Source organism: Zingiber officinale, chromosome 3A, assembly GCF_018446385.1.
Source record: "Zingiber officinale cultivar Zhangliang chromosome 3A, Zo_v1.1, whole genome shotgun sequence".
NCBI classification, from domain to species: Eukaryota; Viridiplantae; Streptophyta; class Magnoliopsida; order Zingiberales; family Zingiberaceae; genus Zingiber; species Zingiber officinale.
In genome coordinates, this window is record NC_055990.1 from 127,691,251 (window position 1) to 127,712,380 (window position 21,130).

The 21,130-nt window shown below is 43.1% G+C and overlaps 2 protein-coding genes across 2 annotated transcripts in view; both read left to right on the top strand.

Moving 5' to 3' along the window:
- Positions 1-686: 686 nt before the first annotated feature.
- Positions 687-9,032, top strand: LOC122052411 (ribosome biogenesis protein NOP53-like). The gene is made up of 12 exons (XM_042613907.1): positions 687-923; positions 2,256-2,428; positions 2,502-2,547; positions 2,641-2,666; positions 3,776-3,856; positions 3,960-4,070; positions 5,482-5,567; positions 7,211-7,330; positions 7,411-7,533; positions 8,299-8,365; positions 8,444-8,523; positions 8,740-9,032. Exons 1-12 carry the CDS (start codon positions 743-745, stop codon positions 8,750-8,752), a joined length of 1,107 nt encoding a protein of 368 aa, XP_042469841.1. The 5' UTR covers positions 687-742; the 3' UTR covers positions 8,753-9,032.
- Positions 9,033-9,678: 646 nt separating this feature from the next.
- Positions 9,679-21,130, top strand: part of LOC122052412 (transport inhibitor response 1-like protein Os05g0150500) — a 34,379-nt gene continuing 22,927 nt past the window's right edge. Inside the window, exon 1 of the mRNA XM_042613908.1 lies at positions 9,679-10,279. Within this exon, the coding sequence (XP_042469842.1) occupies positions 9,807-10,279 (473 nt within the window). The 5' untranslated portion in view covers positions 9,679-9,806. The remainder of the gene's footprint in view (positions 10,280-21,130) is intronic.

The following is a 21,130-nucleotide window of genomic DNA, read 5'->3' on the forward strand; positions in this document are numbered from 1 at the left end:
TAGGAATAACTATGGGTATGAGTTTGATAGTAAGGTGGAATGAGAATGAGAATGGAAATGAAACTCACCTAGTTATATGAGGTTTGTTGATTCCCATAAATCTAGAAATCATTCTCAAATTGTCATTCTCAAATTGTCATTCTCAAATTCACAATTCAAATACTATCTTTTACTATCGTTTCATTCTCTCATTTCCAAAACCATCAACCAAACACTCCCTTAGCTCATGCCTGATTCCCAATTAGGACTTAGCTACTTAGATCCACTAAGACTTGATCACTGCCTAGTTTGCAATCAGAACTTTAACACCTGTCAAGTATTCTACACCTGCAAACTTAACTCAATTGGTTAGATCACAACTAACCTAACTATAACCTTAGTCATATATCAAAACTCTGGTTACATGTTGTGCACCCAATATTAACCTAAAATATTTTGTTGGGTATCCGACCTTCCTATATAAAAGGTCGCTATACTAGTATAAAATGTCTTCATAATTTATCTATTTATACCTTACCATTAAATTGATGATACTAGATCACTTGAATTGAACAATACAACCTTTTACTCTAACCATAGCCTTTCAAGTTGGTGACCATATTAATAAGTGTTTATTAAATTTAATGAGTTATTTTAAATATATTTATTTAATTAATTTTTATATATTAATTTTGTTTATAGGCCAACATTAGGTCACGCCGCCGCCCAAACCTCTTCGTAGCAGAGGTTGGCGAAGAAGGGAATGGGAAAGGCGGCGAAAGGATCGCGGAAGGGGAAGAAGGCATGGAGGGCCAACATCAGCACCAACGACATCGACGATTACTTCGACAAGTCCACCAAGGACTCCCTCACCGGCAAGGCCTCCGCCATCGCCTCCCTCCCCAGCGACTCCCTCTTCTATGTTGACACGAAATCTACTGACAGTAAGTGTCATCTACTTCTTCCTTTTTTGTTAGGCTAAATCCTGCCCAGTAGTCATGCTCTTGTTTGTCCCGTTTTACGCTCGTTCAAGGTCAATTGCGCTGGTCTTGGAGGAATGTGGACTGTAATGGAGCTGTAGGACATGATAATCATTTAGAAAAACGTGGTTCTGTTATGTGGATTGCTTGCAGAATTGGGCTATTTGAGGATCGAAATGATCTTACATTTAATTTAAATAGGTGGACACCATAGGTCGTTCGATAACGCGTTTTTTTGGGTAATGAGAAATTGTCCAATGCTACCTAAACCGAGTGATTGACTGATAGTGTTGTAACTGCACAGAGAAATAAAAATCCACGATCGCTTCTCACTTGTCAAGCTCAAGTATTTGACATTTTACTGGTGATGGTTGTTTTCACCTAGGGTACTAAACAGGTTTATACAGTACGGATTGTTAGCATCTTTTTTATTGTGAAGATCCAATCACATATATCAGATGATTATTAGGCATTATCGTGTCTATGTAAACTAATATCATTGGCGTCCCACTGGAAATATCAATAATGGTGAACAATCAGGTCTTATGTTGGATTTACTAAATTAACATCGTTTTTGTTTTCATTGTTAACACAGTATCCTATGTTTTTTTTAAGGTCACTAAATAGTCTATACTTCTCAAGATATTTGTCTGTGATATGCCAATAGTTCTCTAACCTCTGAGTAGAACGTGGCATATGTTGCTATTGTATTCCTTTAAATGAATATAATTTTTTTCCAATCAAGAACTAAAACTAATAGTTGTAGTTTGATGAGATGCTATTATAAGAGATGGAGAAGAAAATCTACTTTTCTTTCTTTTAGAATACAACATACAAAGTGTTGAAATTCCATCTCAAGTTTATAAGTTATGCTCCTTCCAAGTGTTTGATGGATAAACAAAAGAAAATTTATGGGATTATTTAAAAGCCAATATTTTACAGAAAGAACATTTATAGTTTCTGTTTTGTTAGCATCAATATAAAACACAAAAATGCATGCCAAACCTTCACATGTAGTTTTCATTGTGCACCATTCTGCCTTTCTAGTAATTAATTTGAGTAGCTTTAGTTGAGGTATGAAACAACTTGGAAAGCAACCCTTGAATGTTGCTTTTTTCTCTCTCTGTTCCATGTGAAATTCACATTCCAATTTGGCAGTAGCTTGGCCACATCTAGTGGATGCAATTGGTTTCTGCAGTCAGTAGCTGCATTTTTTTGGGTATTAGTTCTTTTACTAACTTCACTAGGTAGAATACCACATTATCGAGGTCTATTGATTGTTATTGACTGATGCAGAAATACCTGCTAAAAGAAAAATTGAGAAACACAGGGAAAAAGTTCTCCATTACGAGAGCTTGCTTCAGAAAAATCCTTTTGTCCAAGCTGTTCCATCTTCTTCTTCAAAAAAATCAAAGCGGAAAAAGAAACAAGTGAACACACAAATAATACAGACTGACAAGTCTTCACAGGCGAGCAATTTTTCTGAAGTTTTTTAATATAAAAGTTGACGATATGCATCTCTTATACTGTTTATGTCTTCAGGTAGATGATATGACTTCCACTCTAACTGACATATGGAATAATGAAGGTTCTTTGACTTCTCTACTGCTCATTTGGTCTATTGTATTGCTAAGTTGTAAAAATTGATTTCAACATCATAAGTTATCTTTAAATCTTGCAGGTGAAGCAACTGACAGGCCTAAAAAGGTGAGTTTTTCCATATTTAATCAATTTTTGGTAATAAGTCATTGGTACCCATGTGAATGTGTCTCAGATAATTGTTTGTTTCTTGAATTCATAATCTTGTAATGGATCCCAAGAAAAGTTTGGTAAATTTAAGACACTTGAATTTTCTATTTGTCTATTTGATTTTGTCTTTGGTCTAGTACAAGACATGATAACGTATCACCACTTCTATCTTGATTATTTCATTAGTTGAACCATTAATATTTGAAATGAGCATTTGCTCCTCCATTGAGATTGTAAATTGTGATGCAAAGCTGTATTTTGTGGTTGATATTGTTTAGTAGGACAAGTATGTGCTATCTAATGCCACTAAATTTTATACGAACAATCTTTTTTTTTTCTGCATTAGCCAACTCCACCTTATGGGATAAGGCTTGGTTGTTAGTGTGATGGTTGGTTTCTATATTTAAATGGTCCTATAAAAAATGCTGAATAGCTGCTATAGTATTTACCAACTAAGATAAAAAGTCCTTTTAAGATAATGTATAGAGAGCCAAATTATTCTATTTGATTATTCCAAACTGTTATGCGAATTAAATTAAAATATTTTGAGTGACAGAAGATAAAATCCACAAAATGCCTACCATTGAGCTAATCAATTTTTCATATTGTTCCATAAGCATATGATTGAAGGCAACCTTAGCACAATGGTAAAGTTATTGCCATGTGATTTAGAGGCCACGGGTTTGAGTCGTGGTAACAACCTCTTACAATGCAGGGTAAGACTGCGTACAATAGACCCGGGTCCTGCATTGGTGGGAGATTCGTAAGACTGCGTACAATAGACCCGGGTCCTGCATTCGTGGGAGATTCGTGCACCGGCTGTCTTTTTTTTTTACCATAAGCATATGATTAACAATGTTTTGCTTCATTGACAAGATGGATTATTTATTTATGATGGTGTTGGATCATGTTATGCCATATTTTCATAAGGTTGGACTAGGGGTTTTACTTTTAAGTGTCTGTTCCTTCCTCAATAAGCATATCAGTAGTTGAGAAGTTTCTCATTTCTCAACCACTTGATTTTAACTTATCTTTTTTAAAATTTCTTCGCATTTTCAATCTCGCAGAAACAGAAGTCTTCCATCATTCCAGCTGTTGAAGTGGAGCCACCAGGCTGTTCATTTAACCCTTCATTTGAGGCTCATCAAGTAAATATTCAAATCTTTATGCGCTATTGCTTTGGCATGCATAGTTATTCCCATTCTCCTTTGTAGAATCTCACTTTTGTGTTCTGTCCTACTGTCTATATAGGATTCATTGGCTCTAGCTGTTGCCAGTGAGATGCAGAAAATTTACAAAAAAGAATTGGGTCCTCAGCCTGTACCAGAAACAGTTCCAGGAGAAGCAATTGCGGATGAAGACGTGAGCATTACAAATCTCTCTTAATTGTTCTTATTATCAAAAAAATGATTTGTTGTTGAAGATATTTGATTTGTAGCAAAAAAAACTACTTCTTTGATGAGCCCTTGGTTATCTCTTTGCCATTTTTTTGAAGGGAAATTAGCTGCAGCCAAAACCATTCCGTTATCTTTAAATTAATGCACTGAAGCTGAAGGTTAAACCATCTCACCAAACATAGAAAGAAAGCAACATATATGCTTTTTTGTTTGCACTATAATAGATGAATTACATTATCAGAAACCAATAATTGGTGGCATTTGATAATACTAGTGTTGCTGCATCAAGTCAAAATAGCTATATATATATATATAAAGGTTGAAAAAAATGAAGAGAAGGAACATGCATACATTTGTTTAAGACTAAATACACAAATTGACATTGCTACCTAACAGTTATAAAGGTTGAATGTTTGCTAATCAATATATAAAAGGGCTATATATATATATATATACAAATGTATGCATGTTCCTCCGCTTCATTTTTTTTTAACTTTTAAAGAAACTTAAAAGGGTAAAGATATTAATCTGCTCCAAACTAAATAGCAGCATAAGACTAAAATAGACCACATTGGTATCTCACAAATTTTTAGAAAAAAATTAGGTGTTGGTTGTGTCAGTTAAAGTACAATCACCATTAAGAAAGAACTAAGATGGAAATCATCTGTAAGCTAGATTGCCTGGTTTTATGTCTTCCTTTGCTTCTCTCAAATATTACTCTTAGACATCAATATTAAGACTTCACCATGTGCAATTTTTATAATGTCAAACTAATCAGTTGGGCTCAAGTGTTAATTAAATTCGGCATTTTATAGTGTCAACAATCAGCTGGACGTAAGTGTTAACTAAAGTCAGGACACTGCATTCTATAACTCCAACCAATTAGTTGGGGCCTAAGTGTTATTTAAATTCAGTACACTGCATCTTTTAGCAGAACCAACCTAGGGCTGCATTCTGCCTTGCTGTATTTATAAAAACTAGCACTTTCTAAGACTTGGAGCCTAGGATTCATGCTAAGGCAAAAGGAACTTACTGAAATTCCGCTGGAAATGGAAGGCATTGTTTGAATTTTATTTAGTTGCCCTCAATTACACACGTTTCTTGATTTTTTTTTTCTAAAAACCTTCAAGAATTGTTGCTTTTTAAAAACAAAAAGGTATTTTACATTTGCTAGAGAATGAATTGTATTTGCCATGCATTTTCAGCTGTGTTTAAAATGTGCAAACTCAAGATGACTATATTTTTCTTCTTTTGTGCCTTTTGCAGTTATCGAGGTAGACAAAAATAGTTTATGAAAGTTTGCCTTTGATAAGGAAAATGTGTTAAAGGAAACTGGAAAATATTTTGCTCTAAAAAATGAATATTTTTTTTTTCAGAAATATTTTCTTGAGGCAGACAATGGAAGTGAAAGTGATATAGAAGAGGAAACAGATAATATTACTGATCAACAACCTCTGCCAAGGTAAGCCTTCTGGCATTCCCTCTTCTCCATTGCAAAAGCAAAACGTGGAACACTCCAAAACATGTTGATGTGAAGTTCAAGTTTGTATCTTGCTTCATTGCAGTTTGCTGTTTGCATAAGATGGTTACAAAGTTATAGTTCCTTGGAAACTATGATATGTTTGGTTTTTGAAGGATTTAACTGCTTATTATTACTTCTATCATGACATTTTCATTTGTCTGTTTACCACATCAAGTGAAGTCATTGACTGAAATACTTTCTTTATAGCAAATGATTACTTAGTATTGTAACTATAGTTTACTTAAATCTTTGTCTTTTAGTTCCTATCTTTTCCATTACTAGATGCATTTCTCATTCATATACACGATAAACCTTCTTGGTTGATGTTATTTGTCAACCATATCGTCCTAATTGATGAGAATTGATAAAGGGTAATTGATGAGGGTGTACATAGCTTAAAATTGGGCGAAAGACTTGAAAAACCAACACATCAAGGTAAGTAGAACTAAAATAAATAATATGAAAGAATGCCTAATAGCTCGTTCATTTATTGCCAATTGATATTTAAAATGGTGTGCTTGGAGTTAAAGAATTCAAATTTACCAGTCAAGTTGATCACTGTTTGATATGTTTCTATGTCTCATATGTTTGTACCATGAAAATTTAAGTTAAATGTTTATAGAATGTACCATGGTTTAAAAAATTGTATGCAAGTGGTATATACAAATTAATGTATTCCATCGAGCTTACTGCATATGCAGTATGTGTGTGTATATTCACTCAATACAAAAAATTTAAATTTATATATTGATAAAAATGGCTGGCCGACATACATACCAAAAAGTATATTTATCAACACATCCAATTCATTCTTCAACATAGAGAATTGTTAATCATAGGGATTCATTGTTACTTTGTTAGAAAATGTAATCTGATGAAATTGTTTACTTATTTGTCATTTGTTAACTCCAAAGAGCAGTCCCTTCACCCTTGAGTTCAACTACTAGATTTGCTAACCAAATCCTCATGGGGTCTTAAAATTGAATATATCGGAAAAGCTCTAGCTCCTGGTTTGTCGTATCTAAAAAAAAGGTGAAATAAAATTCAGTGAGTAAGAGAATGAGTTCAAGACTTGTTTCGAGTGAAGAGCTTGAAACATGTCTAAGCTCTTACTCAATTGACATCTACCCTGCCTTATCCAATCAATGATGCTGACTTTTCTTCTATTCTCTTCTTGCAACTAACAGGCCTATCAACCTAAATGTAAATATCCTATAATACTAGGGATTTACATGTAATTTTTTTACACAGTTGAATAATAAATATATTTATAGGGGAATATAATTTTTCCATTTCAAATGCTACTTTGGGGAAATAACCCTAGTAATTTTTTGATTTGTCTAAGTAGAATCTATTTTTGTTCAATAAGGTTGGTATGTTTGTCTATAATTTCTTTCCGGTAGGAAATCCTTTAATACTTCCATGTAATACAGTATTTTCTTTAATATTATCATAGTTATCGTTACCAATTCTTAAGACCTTGGCAAAAGGCTCTGATGAAGATTGTTGCCCAATTAACTTTCATGAAATCTGCAGTGTTAATCGTCTCAATTAGGAGCTTCGTTTTCTTTATTTTGCAACAGAAAGTCAAAAACAAAGAGGGTAACTCGTGTGGAATTAAATCGACGAGCCAGGCGCAAGGAGCAGCTAAAAACAGAACTACAAGCTGAGAAGATAAGCAAACTTTCCAAGGAAATTGATAGGTAACTAAAAGCATTCTCATTGACAAATGATCCTCTGGTTCCTTTCATGTTCAAGCTTAACGGCTGCATTTGCTCAACAGTTTACCAGATATAATGAAGGAAATAACTAAAGAGGATGAAGAGAAAAATAGAAGACTGATAAGGCGCACTGTGGCTAAGCAGGAGAGACTGAAATCTGCACCACCTCGTCTAGGAAAGTACAAGTAATGTCCTAAAACTTGTTTCTTGTCTCTGAATTTACTTCACCAGAATCATTATTGTTGATCAAAGAACATGATGTTCTGGTATGCATTCAGTGGCTGTTGGTAGTTTTAATCTGTCCAGCATTATTCAGACTATCAATAGTTCTAGATGGGTATTTCCAACAGGAAAATATATTTTTGTCCTAAATCCAAATGATCTATTGTTATTTTTGTTTAGGTAAAATATTAAAACTCTTATTTGCAGTCACTGTAAACTTTGTAGAATCTTTAGGACAAAATAAGCTCGTTCAAGCAACTTCTTTTTCCATCCGTTCAACCATGGCCTTATGAGCAGGTTTTATCTGAAATTATGTCGTGATGTGATTGTCTAGCTAAGCACGAAATGTTTTTCTATCGATATATCTAGGATTGAATTTTAATGATACCTCTTATGGAACATACACATTTAATTGTTGATATATATATCATACCCATGAGGAATTCACCACTAGAGCATCTTGTTTTATGTTGGGGATTTCAGCAGTTTTTGGCTTTTTAAGTTTGTGAAGGCATTGATGTTTTAATTATTGAGTAAACCAGCATTGAAGTAGCAATCAGTCATTTGACGATGTTATATAACCTTGTTTGGTATATCAGACCAAGATGCATATATTTGACCCAAAGAACAAAAATGGTTTGTTGTGTTTACGAAGCATCAATTCATTATAATTTTTGTCTGTTGGGATTTGGGAAATCTAATTACTCGTCTTTTCTGCCATATTATAGATTTGAGCCTGCCCCTGTGCAAGTTCTTTTAACAGAGGAGATTTCTGGATCCCTTAGGAAGCTGAAGGTGAGCAGCTTCAGTTTGAAGCTTGTTTAAATCAAACCTTTGTATCATATTTAATGTAATCTGAAATTTCGGTTACAGGGCTGTTGTACTCTTGTGAAGGATCGATACAAAAGTCTGGAGAAAAGGGGTCTGCTTGCTCCAAGAGCTAAAGGGAGCAGGTTACTTTAGATTGCTGAGCTATTGCTTTTTATTAGCTTATAAATGTTCTTGACATAAGTCTTCCTATTAAAGTGGAAGGGTATATAGAGACCTAGGATCTTATGCTTATTTATCTGCTATGAATATGGCCTGTGTGCAAGCCAAATCATAAAATTGCTTCAACTTTTCTTCCTCAAGCATCTTGGTCTAATATTGGGTTTCTCGCTTTTGATCAGGAAGAGGAAATAATATAACATCAATGATGGGTAGATCAAGATGAACGTCAGACTCCTCAGGAATGATTTTGTTGATCACTCCAAAAAATTTCTCCTTTTAAGTATGTTAATGATTCATAACTCCCAAGTTGTGGTCGTCAGACAGTTGTAGTTAGCTATACCTTGTTGAAGATGGATAAATATGATTTGTATCCTTTATATATCGAGAAGTATCGACATAAAAAATTTTATAATTTTGTATTATTTCTTTTGTCATCTTTTTCATAAAGGATTATGATATCTCCATTTCATTATCCTCTTGATTTAGGAATCATTGATTTATTGCTTCTTTTTCAGTCATTGTTTTCCAATTAGCAAGGATTTATTGGTGAGTAAAATAGAAACGTTTCCTTTTTAACGGAGTTTATGGGTAAATTATAATTATTTATTGTACATAACACAACAAATTATCTCTATGCACTTCTCAAGTTAAATAACAATTTTGAGATTGGCAATGTTCTGTGGAAGAAGGAAATTGATTCCATCGAATTTAAAATTTTAGTTTAGTTATTTTAAAATTTTGATTATTTTTAAATATCGTTTAATGGTTCGGTTTTAATTTTTTTTATTTGATTAACTTGAAAAAAATAAAATAAAAAATTAATTAGTAAAAAATTATTAGTATTATTTTTAATTAGAAAATTTTGATTTCTTCTCCGAATTATCTTTTTAATGATACTAATAAAAACAAGAAGTGACCTTTTGGTAATTCCGAAAGAGAAACAAAAGGTTCATGTTTCCAGTTTCCTGTTTCCCGTAACGTTCCCCTTGACGGATCTGAGATTCTGCGCATACGGACGCCGTCTCGTCGAGTCGAGGGGCCCATGGCATGTGGATAAGGACTCGGGACGCATCCGACGGTCCGCATCTCTCCCTGGCCGTGGTACCGCAGGCACTGGGTCTCTGCATCTCCAGATCCGAGCTCGCGTCAAATCCCAATCACGCTTCTCTTACTCTCCGCCCCTTTCCCCATCATGCTCTTCTCCCTCTGACGGCACCGGTGGCTCGTCTCAGATCTGGCGCCGGGGATGGACAGGGCCTTCTCTTGGGCGGCCTCCTTCCCCGACGAGGTGTGGGAGCACACTTTCTCTTTCCTCCCTACTGGCGCCGACCGCAATGCCGTTGCCCTGGTCTGCCGCTCCTGGCACCGGATAGAACGGCTGTCGAGGCGGAAGATCTTCGTGGGGAACTGCTACGCGGTGGCTCCGGCAACGGCGGTGCGGCGATTCCCGGAGGTCAGGTCGGCGACCATCAAGGGGAAGCCGCATTTCGCGGATTTCAACCTAGTGCCCGCCGACTGGGGCGGCGGGGCGGGGACGTGGATCCAGTCGATGGCTGAGGGGTGGCCGCTTCTCGAGGAGCTTCGCCTCAAGAGAATGGTGGTCTCTGATGATTGCCTCGAGCTTGTTGCCCGGTCCTTTAAGAACTTTAGGGTTCTGTCACTAGTCTCCTGCGAAGGGTTCAGCACTGCCGGGCTGGCCGCCATTGCGGCCAACTGCAGGTCGGAGTCTCTATTTTCTTTTCCTGTTGCCTGCCTACTTCTCTTTATTTTCACTTTCATTTTCATTTCTGGCCTTGGAGTTATAATTTGGTATTCTAATTCTAGAAAGATCAGTTGGTGTTACACCAAATTTGACCCTTCTTATTTTTAGTTCCCAATTTAAATTTTTAGTTCTATCTACTTTTTAACTGACCATTAACTGACGTCTAATGTTCTGGTTATTCGGATCCATTAACTTGATTACCTGAAACGAGTCAACTCCACATTGTTACTATGAGTTGCTTTGTACAGAGATATTTTCCCTTGATTTGAAGGGGAAAACCATTCATTCTCCCATTTCAGATTTAATTTGTCCTTTTATAAGCATCTTTTCTACTCCTTAAATTCAAGGAGCTTTTTGTTGGTTTGTATTGACTCTGATGGATAGGTAGCCTCACTTGTGTGTTAATTTGTGTATTTTATCCGCCAAAACTTAGTATTATTTACATATCCTCAGTTTAGCTGTTTGGTGCTTGATTAAGAGACTAGAGGTTTTGATTCTTTATGGATTTTTTTTTTCATGAAAAACATGTTACTATCACTATTATTATTATAGTGCTTCTCAATCAACAGTAGAACTCTCTTTTAATCCCATCATAATCCTATGTAACTAGTATATTTATGAGAGAGTTTTTTGTTGTCAACTTCGTAGCTTTTCATGATTGAAACATGTTAAAATCAAAGGCATGAAATACATGTGCACTCTGTAGTTAAATTTAATGAAACAGCAAGGGAATTCATATCAACCTCACTTTAAGAAAAATTGTCAGTATTATAAAAATTAGTTATGCGTTTTATCAGTGTTTTCAATTGTAATGATTCAGATAATGATGATCATTATAGAAATGCCACGAACAAGGTGTTAAACCAGCATTTGTTAGAATACTGGATCCCTACCTTCTTGCTTCATCTAGTCTAGACCATGGTTTAAAATCTCGACTCGTGTCAAGGTTTCGGTCCCAAATCTAAATGATATAGTTTTTAGGCCTGTTCAACCGGTCGGTTAACCGGTTTATCGGTTTATCGGTTCCGGTTAATTCCGGTTCATCATGATTTATTTAAAACCGGTTAACCGACCGGTATCTTATCGGTTCTACCGGTTTCGGTTGAACCGGTTCCGGTCGGTTAACCGGTTCCAACCGAGAACCGGTAAAGAAATTGTTACACAGTGACTCCCGTGTACGGCAAGGGCACCATGGAGTCCGCCACGAGCCGAACTCCTTGCGTCCACGCAACGTTTTGTCTCTACGCCTCCGGCGACGGACGCCGGGAGACTCCTTGGCGGACTTACGAGCTCGCCCTCGTTCGCCAGATGCGTGCCGCCCCGCAGCAAGGCGGAGCTATGGCGGAGCCTGCGCCAGGCAAGCACGGGTCCGACCTTCAACCATCAGCCCTGCCCCACGCTTCTTCATTCTTCTTGATGCCTTCCACTTCTCGTGAAAGCTACGGATTCACCAAGTCCCGCCTCGATTTGTCTCCACCTCGAATTTTTTTTTGTGTGTGTATTTCTTCCTTTTTTTCTTTCAAGTTTTGCTCGTGTTTATAAATCGAAGTCAACAGAATGGAAATTTCAAGGCCTCATGATTCATGAAAGCCTAAAATCAAATATTGGGGAAAAATAGAAGAATAAAAAAACTCTTTTTTTTTTAAGGCGATGGAGAAAAGAAAATTGGAGAAGTGAAAAAAATAAGAACTTTGCACGTCACCGGCTTCACTTCGTTTGTAGCCGGATGGCCCAGTAGCTCGCACCTATGCACTCTGTCTTGGTCCTCGAATTCCTCAAGTTGTCGGTCCCAGTTTTACCGGTTTACTGGTTAAACCGGTAAAAAAAATTCAAAACCGGGATCCAACCGGTAAACCGGTAAAAACCGGTTAACCGGAACCGGTTAACCGGAACCGGTTAAAACCGGTTAACCGGTTAAAACCGGTTAACCGGTAAACCGGAACCAGTAAACTATCGGTTCCGGTTCGATTTTCGGTTTCCCGGTTTTTTTGCACAGCCCTAATAGTTTTGGTACTATATTGTGCCATGTAGACATGGTATTGGTATTTTTTAAATCTAAAATATATTAATTAATTTTTTTTTTTTTTTGAAAATGGGATAATTTTATTAGACTTTAATAAAGTCTATTTAAATTATCTCAATCATAACTAGGAGTTGATTAAAATTATTAACCTAAAGTTTTTAATTAAACATAAGTCATGCTCCCATGTTCCCTTGTTTTGTGCTGCGTGCGGCCTCCCTCTAGGCCAACACAACGCCTCCAAAGGGGTTGTCGGACCCGCGCGACACCTCCAGAAGAGTCGCTGGACCTGCGCGACGCTTTCGGATGCGTCGCCGAGCCCACGTGATGCCTCTAGACACTTCGTCGGGCCCGCTTGATGCCTCCGGATGCGTCGCCGAACCTGCGTGACGTCTTTGGGCCTGGCGATGCGTCTGTGGGGCTTGGGGCGTGCCGGCACCAGCGCCAGTCCACGGGCAGAACGAAATGTTTCACCCATATAGGGCGAAACGAAATGAGATTTGAAATCATGGTCTATACAATAACATTGCCAATGATTTGACTGCTTTGATGTGCTCTCGTACGGAGAAAAGTGCTTGTTTGTTGAGATGATTTATGAAAACTAGAAAAGCTTTCTGATCCGGTGATAAGGACGGGGGACCCTCGTTGGCGGAGGGTCAACGGCACGTGGAGGTCAAAGGTCAAGGTAGTCAACCCGGAGACCGGCCGACCGGACGGAGCAGGCCTACCGACAGGGCCCCGCAGGCCGACCGACCGTGAATCCTCCGAACCGAACGAAAGACAACCCGACTGGGGGTCGGGTTTCCGATGCTCAAGGTAAAAAGGTTTCAAGGGTCGAGCGGGCTGTCTGTTCGGCCGGTGCACAAGGCAACACAGGCAGGAGCAGTCTCATCCGAGCATATGACCGATGCAGAAGTAATATGCCTGTCGAGCAACCTATCCGCTCGGCTCTTGAACAGACAAGGAATGCAAGAGGACAAAGGAGACAGGGGATAACATCATCCTCGAGACACCTGCCGCCGACAAGCAGCAGAGTTGGCGGTCGAGCCGTACACTGAATCATACGGTGGAAGCTTCCACCGTCACATCCGGGATATGCTCGGACGATTGCGGAATGGCGCTAGAGGTACTTTTCTGACACAGGCTCGTTAAGGTATGTTTGGGGAAGCGTGCATGCATCGGGAAGCGTGCTCGCGCTCCCCCGGGGTCCTATATAAAGACCCCCAGACGTCGACGAAGGTATGCACACATCTCTACTGTAGCCTCGTTACTCTGCCTCTCTCGTTGCCTGACTTGAGCGTCGGAGGGCCGTCGCCGGGAAACCCCTCCCGGCTCGGCTTCCTTGCAGGTTCGTCGTAGGGCTACACCACCAGTCGGAGACAGCTGAGCGTGCCACGTCCCCAGCCTCCGTCGACTCGGCGCTCGGACAGGATCAAATTGGTGGGCCGTGGAGCGTGCACAGATCCGAGCCTAGGAGATGGAAGAAGGCGGGCGTCGAGCGCCGCCGCGTCGGTGCTGCCGCTCCGCTTGATGAAGGCCGCGACGATCCGGCCCCAGCGCTCGTCGGGCAGGCCGACGACGGCGACTTCGGACACCGCCGGATGCAGGGACAGGCGGCTCTCGATATGGGGGTAGAACAAGGGCGTGACAGGGGGGCACCGCCCGCCCCAATACCTTTTCATCGGGGTCTATTCCAGACGCCCTCGGAAGTAGCACAGGCTAACCAAGACAAGGGATCTTCTTCGGACGAAGCACCCATCCGGGACGTCAGAAAAGGAAAGTCGCCCCGATCGGACGCGTCTCCCGAGCGGACCAGCCGGCAATTCTCAGATGCCATCCTTCGCGATCCCCTGCCGAGGCATTATGTGCCCCCTGCGATCGGGGAGTACAACGGGACAACCGACCCAGACGACCACCTGGGTAAATTCGACAGCACCGTCACTCTGCATCAGTACACAGATGGTGTGAAATGCCGAGTGTTCCTCACCACGCTTTCGAGATCGGCGCATCGGTGGTTTCGAAGACTGCCGGACGACTCCATCACAAGTTTCAAGGAATTCCGAACGATGTTCCTCCATCATTTTGCAAGCAGTAGGCGCCACCAGAAGACGAGCGTCAGCTTGTTTGCCATCAAGCAAGGCGCGAGGGAGCCGCTCCGAGCGTACATTCAGCGCTTCAATCAGGTGGCCATGGACATTCCAACGGTCACCTCGGAAACAATGGTGAATGCGTTCACGCAAGGGCTCGTGGACGGTGACTTCTTCCGCTCGCTCATCCGGAAGCCGCCCCGGGACTACGACCACATGCTGCATAAAGCTAACGAATACATCAATGTGGAGGAAACCCAGGCGGCGAGAAGAAAAGAAGCCCAGAGCGACCAACCAGCTCCCGCCGAGCGGAAGCAGCCCATCAGTCACCAACCACCTAGAGGACCGCGAGGCGAAGTCGCCCGTCCTCATCAACACACTCGGCCGCACGCCGTCCAGCAAGTCGCGGCTGATCGGCCCAAGCCCAAGGGGAAGGTATGGACCCCGATATTTTGTTCACTACATCAGTCGGCCACTCACAATACCCGCGACTGTCGGAGTCTGCCCCCCATCGCTCATCCTGCGCCAAGGAGCTATCGTCGCCGATCGCCTTCACCAGACCGGCAACATCAACAATGGAGCCCCGCGCTAAGGATAGAAAGGCGATCCCCCGAACGACATCATCGTTAGCAGCACGGAGCCCACCACCGAGCGTCAAATGAACGGCCTCGACCTTCCGCTCGGGAGGAGGAAAACAGGGGCAAAGCATCGCGGGGAGAGATCAACATCATCGTCGGGGGCCCAACCGGCGGAGATTCCAATAGAGCCAGAAAGGCACATGCAAGGCAGCTGAGGGTCCACGCGGTCGGCTGCAGCCAGGAAAGGGCGAGCGGACCCGAGATCAGCTTCGGGCCCAGGGACCTCCAAGGAGTTGAAGTCCCACACGATGACACCCTGATCATTCGAGCGGTAATAGCCAATTATACTATTCACCGCATTTTCATTGACACAGGCAGCTCGGTCAACATAATCTTCAAGAAGGCCTTCGACCAACTACAAATTGACCGAGCCGAGCTACTATCAATGACGACCCCCCTCTACGGATTCACGGGGAACGAAGTCTTGTCGGTCAGTCAAGTCCGACTAGCTATCTCGTTGGGCGAGGAGCCGCTCAGAAGGACAAGGACCACCACCTTCATCGTGGTTGATGCTCCTTCTGCATACAACGTCATCTTGGGGCGACCGACTCTCAACGAGTTCCGGGCGGTCGTCTCTACCTTCTGCCAGAAGATCAAATTGCCGGTGGAGGATCAAGTGGGGGAGGTGCGGGGAGACCAGCTGGCCGCTCGAAGATGCTACGTGGAGATGGTCCGAGCCGAAGCCAAGTCCGCTCGGAAAGTGCCGCGGGTCGAGGTACATACTATTACTGAAAAGCCACCTTCTTTAATTTATGAAGAAAAGGAGGAGGTGCAGATTGACCCTTCCCGACCGGAGGCCACCATCTTCATAGCATCCGATCTGGAGAAGCAGAAGGAGAAGTTGATCAAATGCTTGCGGCGAAATTGCGACGTCTTCGCCTGGTCGACCCATGAGCTGCCTGGGGTCTCGCCGAGCGTAGCGCAACATGAACTTCATATCCGGTCGGACGCTCGTCCGGTGAAGCAAAGGAAGAGGGAATTCAGCGCGGAGCAAAATGTAATCATCTGGGCGGAGATAGAGAAGCTTCTGGAAGCCGGCCACATAAGGGAAGTACAATTCCCGAGTTGGCTTGCAAATGTGGTCCTGATTTCCAAGCCGGGCAATAAGTGGAGACTTGAGATTTGAACAAGGCGTGCAGAAGGACTTCTACCCCTTCCGGATCGATCGGTGGTGGACTCCGGGTCGGGTCGGTGATATCATCTTTGGATCGTACGAGGCTACCATCAAGTGCCGCTCGCCCGAGAAGACCAAGAGAAGGTCACCTTCATCACGGCGGACGACACCTACTGCTACAATGTAATGTCGTTCAGGCTGAAAAACGCGGGAGCCACCTACCAGCGTCTGATGAACAAGGTCTTCCGGAAGTAGATCGGACGTAACTTGGAAGTGTACGTGGACGACATACTTATTAAGTCCTTCCGGGCGACATATCTCTACGCGGACATGGAGGAGACCTTCCAAACGTTGAGAAGGTATGACGTCAAACTTAACCCTCAGAAGTGCCTGTTCGGGGCAATAGGCGGGCGCTTCCTGGGCTACATTGTGACCGAGCAGGGTATAGAGGCGAACCCCAGCAAGATAAAGGCATTGCAGGACATGCCGCCTCCCAGAAATCTCCGAGAGGTACAACGTCTCACCGATCGGATAACGGCGCTGTCAAGGTTCATTTCTAAGACCGCCGACCGGAGCTTGTCATTTTTCAAGATTCTCTGTAAAGCCACCAAGTTCCAATGGGACGAGGAGTGCGATCGGGCATTCGAGGAATTGAAGACTTATCTGAATTCCTTACCCGTGTTGGCGAAACCAGCCGAAGGTGAGTCGCTCCGCATATATTTATCTTCAACTGAGCATGCTGTGGGCTCAGCATTAGTAAGACCGAGCGGTGAGGAACAACCAGTGTACTTTTTAAGCCATATCTTAAAAGATGCTGAGTCTCGCTATACCGGTCTTGAGAAGTTGGCTTTTGCCTTGGTACTCGCCGCTCGGAGGTTGCGCCCTTACTTTTTGGCGCACACCATTATTGTGATGACAAATAGCCCGCTCGCAAGAGTACTCCTGAACCCTGAAGTATCTGGACTGCTCATCAAGTGGACAACGGAACTTAGCGAATTCGACATCCAATACCAACCCCGCTCGGCGATCAAAGCGCAGTCCTTGGCAGATTTCGTGACCGAAGTACAAAAGCCCGAGCCCGAAGCTACATGGAAAATATATGTGGACGGATCGTCCACTCGGCTCGGAAGCGGAATTGGGATCATGCTATTGTCGCTTCAGGGAGAGCGGATGCATTTATCCGTCCGGCTAGATTATCGAGCAACCAATAATGAGGCGGAATACGAAGCCCTCATAGCCGGATTACAAGCCGCACGGCATGTTGGAGCCAGTCGGGTCGTGATCCACTCGGATTCCTAGCTTGCCGCTCAGCAACTCATGGGCGCTTTTGAGATAAACAATGCAAGACTCAGATTGTACGCAGAGGCCTTTGAGAAACTCAAGACCGGCTTCATCGAGGTAGTGGTCCAGAAGATACCCCGAGCGGAGAACCAGGCGGCAGATGAATTAGCCAAGCTCGCAAGCTCGATATCGCCGGTCGTCATCCAGCAACCAGTCGAACAGGTATCCTTGGTAGCGCATATAGACCGGATGGAAGGCCTCACATTCCCAAGCGATTGGAGAACAGTCATCATGGAGTTTCTGCGCTTAGGGGCCTCACTGTCCGATCGGAATGAATTTCAGCTACTAAGGAGGAGGGTCGGCCAATTCACTCTCATCGGAGATCAACTTTACAAAAAGGCTTTCTCCCGACCGCTGCTAAAATGCGTCAGCTCAGAAGACGCAGAGTACATTCTCCAGGAGGTACACCAAGGATCTTGCGGAGGTCATCCGAGCGGCCGATCTTTGGCAGGAAAAGGGCTAGGAAGATCCTGCTGGCCGGATACTTTTGGCCGACGCTACATGAGGACGCCGCTCGGACCGTCGCAACGTGTCTCTCCTGTCAGAAGTACCATTATTTCTCGCATAAGCCGACGGAGGAAATGAAAGCGTCCACCGTGTCTTGCCCGTTCGATCAGTGGGGCATAGACATCGTAGGACCCTTCCCTATGGCGACCGGACAAAGGAAGTTTCTATTGGTGGCAGTAGATTACTTCTCCAAGTGGATAGGGGTGGGCATCATCCGGTTTTGTCCGGTTTTACCCTACTACGATTTTATTTTTCCGATTTCAGTTTTAAAGATTTTTGATCCAAAACCAAACCATTTTATTACGGTTCGGTTCGGTTTTTATGTAATACGATCCGATTTATACGGTCGGTTATATACGGTTTATACAATGAATTAAATTGATTTTGTGCTACTACAAATATTAGTTTAGAGACAAAGAAAAAGTATCAATTTATTAAAATAATTATGAATTTAAAGTAATATTAAAATTTTGTTATCCGGTAACAATAAGTAAATATAAATATATAATTTGATTATGCTATTATATTATAAATAATTAGAAATTAATCCACTTGTATGATCAAATATCTATAAAAATAATGTTTTAAGTATAATACGGTCGGTTTGGTTTTTTCGGTTTTTTGGGAGTCAAAACCGGAAACCGAACCGAATAACCGAATTTTAAAAAACTTAAACCGAAACCGGCCGAAACACCGAAAAAACCGAACAAAAAAAACCGAAATTTTTCGGTTCGGTCGGTTTTTCCGGTTTGAACCGAATTATGCCCACCCCTACAAGTGGGTAGAGGCTGAGCCATTGGCCAAGATAACTGAGCACATGGTCAAAAAATTCATCTGGCAAAACATCATCTGTCGGTTCGGCATTTCGCATCGGCTCGTGTCGGACAACGGGCGACAGTTCGTCGGAAATCAGCTTGAGGAATGGTGCAAGGGATATGGCATTGAGCAACACTTCACGTCGGTGGTGTATCCCCAAAGCAATGATCAAGCCGAAGTAGCCAACCGGTAGATACTCCGAATTCTTCGGGCTCGGCTCGACAACATGGGAGGAAGCGGGTAGACGAGTTGCCGGGAGTCTTATGGGTCATCCGCACGACTCCTAAAGAGGGAACGGGAGTAACACCTTTCCATCTGGTGTATGGAGGCGAGGCGGTCGTCCCAGTCGAAGTCGGCGTAGAGTCTGCCCGGATCCAGAACTACGACGAAGGTAATACCGATCGGTAGCAGCTAGAATTGGACTTGATCGACGAAGAGCGAGCCAAGGCGTCCGTCCGGCTGATGGCCTACAGGCAGAGAATGAAGCAGAACTACAACCGTCGCGTGATTCCTCGAGCATTCCAGGTGGGCGACTTGGTCTGGAAGAAAGTCAAGCTGGTCGGGGACGTAGGCAAGTTGGAGGCTCCCTGGGCGGGACCGTTCAAAGTCATCGAGAAGCTCCGATTGGGAGCCTACTACTTGGAAGATGAGGATGGACGAAGGCTAGAAAGGCCATGGAGCGCAAACCACCTCCAGCCCTATCGGGCTGGATGACAGGTGCGCTGATGTAATATATTTTAAATATTTTGTTCGGATGTATTATTTGGTTGCAGGAATGAAAGCTATAAGAACAAAGCAAAGGCATGATTCGGGCGCACAAAGCGGGTAGCAGAATGATGTCGTGGTAGAGACCCCGTGCCGTTCGGCCGGAGGTATATTATCCGAGCCGTAGGCTCGATGGCGAAGACCCCGTGCCGTTCGGACGTGCGTATATTATCTGAACTAAAAACTCCTTCTTGAAGACCGTCGAGCTCCGACGTTAAACACTAGAGTCGGATCGGCGACTATAAACCCCCCGGCTTGAAGACCGTCGAGCGGCGATGTTAAACTCTAGAGTCGGACCGACGATTATAAATCCCCCGGCTTGAAGACCGTCGAGCTCCGACGTTAAACCTTAGAGTCGGACCGGCGACTATAAACCCCCCGGCTTGAAGACCGTCGAGTGGCGACGTTAAACTCTAGAGTCGGACCGGCGCCGCTTGAAGACCGTCGAGCTTCGACGTTAAACCCTAGAGTCGGACCGGTGACTATAAACCCCCCGGCTTGAAGACCGTCGAGCGGCGACGTTAAACTCTAGAGTCGAACCGGCGACTATAAACCCCCCGGCTTGAAGACCGTCGAGCGGCGACGTTAAACTCTAGAGTCGAACCGGCGACTATAAACCCCCCCGGCTTGAAGACCGTCGAGCGGCGACGTTAAACTCTAGAGTCGGACCGGCGACTATAAACCCCTCGGCTTGAAGACCGTCGAGCGGCGACGTTAAACCTTGGAGTCGAACCGGCGACTATAAACCCTCCGGCCGGGAAAAGATAATAAAAAGGTCGACCCATGAGGTGAATGGCCGATCGGTCGAGTTACCAAAGGTACTTCGCGACCATCTAACGAGAATTCTATTATAAGTGGGGGTGTCCAGTCGAGCGTCCTAGTTATAAAGAATACTTCGTTAAAAATTCCTTGGGAAGGCCGGGCAAGACGAGAAACGATTAACGAAAAAGAGGGAGGAGACGTGAACGATTGTAGTTCACGGTCTGATCGGAGGACACAAGTATTGACAAAGTAAGTTAATAACAAGACGGGATATATCCATTAAAAGTTCGGCCCTTAGAGCCGGTCGGAAGAGTTACAAAAAACACTACAAGAAAATCATAAACGCTCCTCACTCCAGGGGCTCGAAGATGGGTTCCGGAACGGATTCCAGTAGGCCGGCCATGTCTCGGGGAGGGATGGAGGTATCCTCTGGGAGATGGCCTTTGGCCTTCAAGTAAGCAGTGGTCGCCCGGATAGCCTCTTCGAAGGACAGAACTAACCGATCGCTAAACTTTTCACCAAATGCGTCCGATCGAAGGTAGTTCTGTCTCATCACCTTGAAGCGGTCAGCTTCTCCGTCCTGGTATTCCTTGAGCGCCGCTCGAGAGGAGTCGAGAGCTCCTTGGAGCTCTTCCTTATCTGCCTGCAGTTTAGCTTCAAGGGCAGCGCGGCTCTCTTTCTCAGTAGATAGCAGGTCGGTCAATTCTGTAACGCGTTGATCCAGCGCTCGGACCTGCACCTTCATTGTATCCAGATCG

Bases quoted from the DNA above. Each gene is read 5' to 3' on its own strand.
- LOC122052411 (XM_042613907.1), top strand. From the start codon at position 743: ATGGGAAAGGCGGCGAAAGGATCGCGGAAGGGGAAGAAGGCATGGAGG. The intron at 2,429-2,501 runs GCGAGCAATTTT...TTATGTCTTCAG, and splicing joins AGACTGACAAGTCTTCACAG to GTAGATGATATGACTTCCAC. The intron at 4,071-5,481 runs GTGAGCATTACA...TTTTTTTTTCAG, and splicing joins AAGCAATTGCGGATGAAGAC to AAATATTTTCTTGAGGCAGA.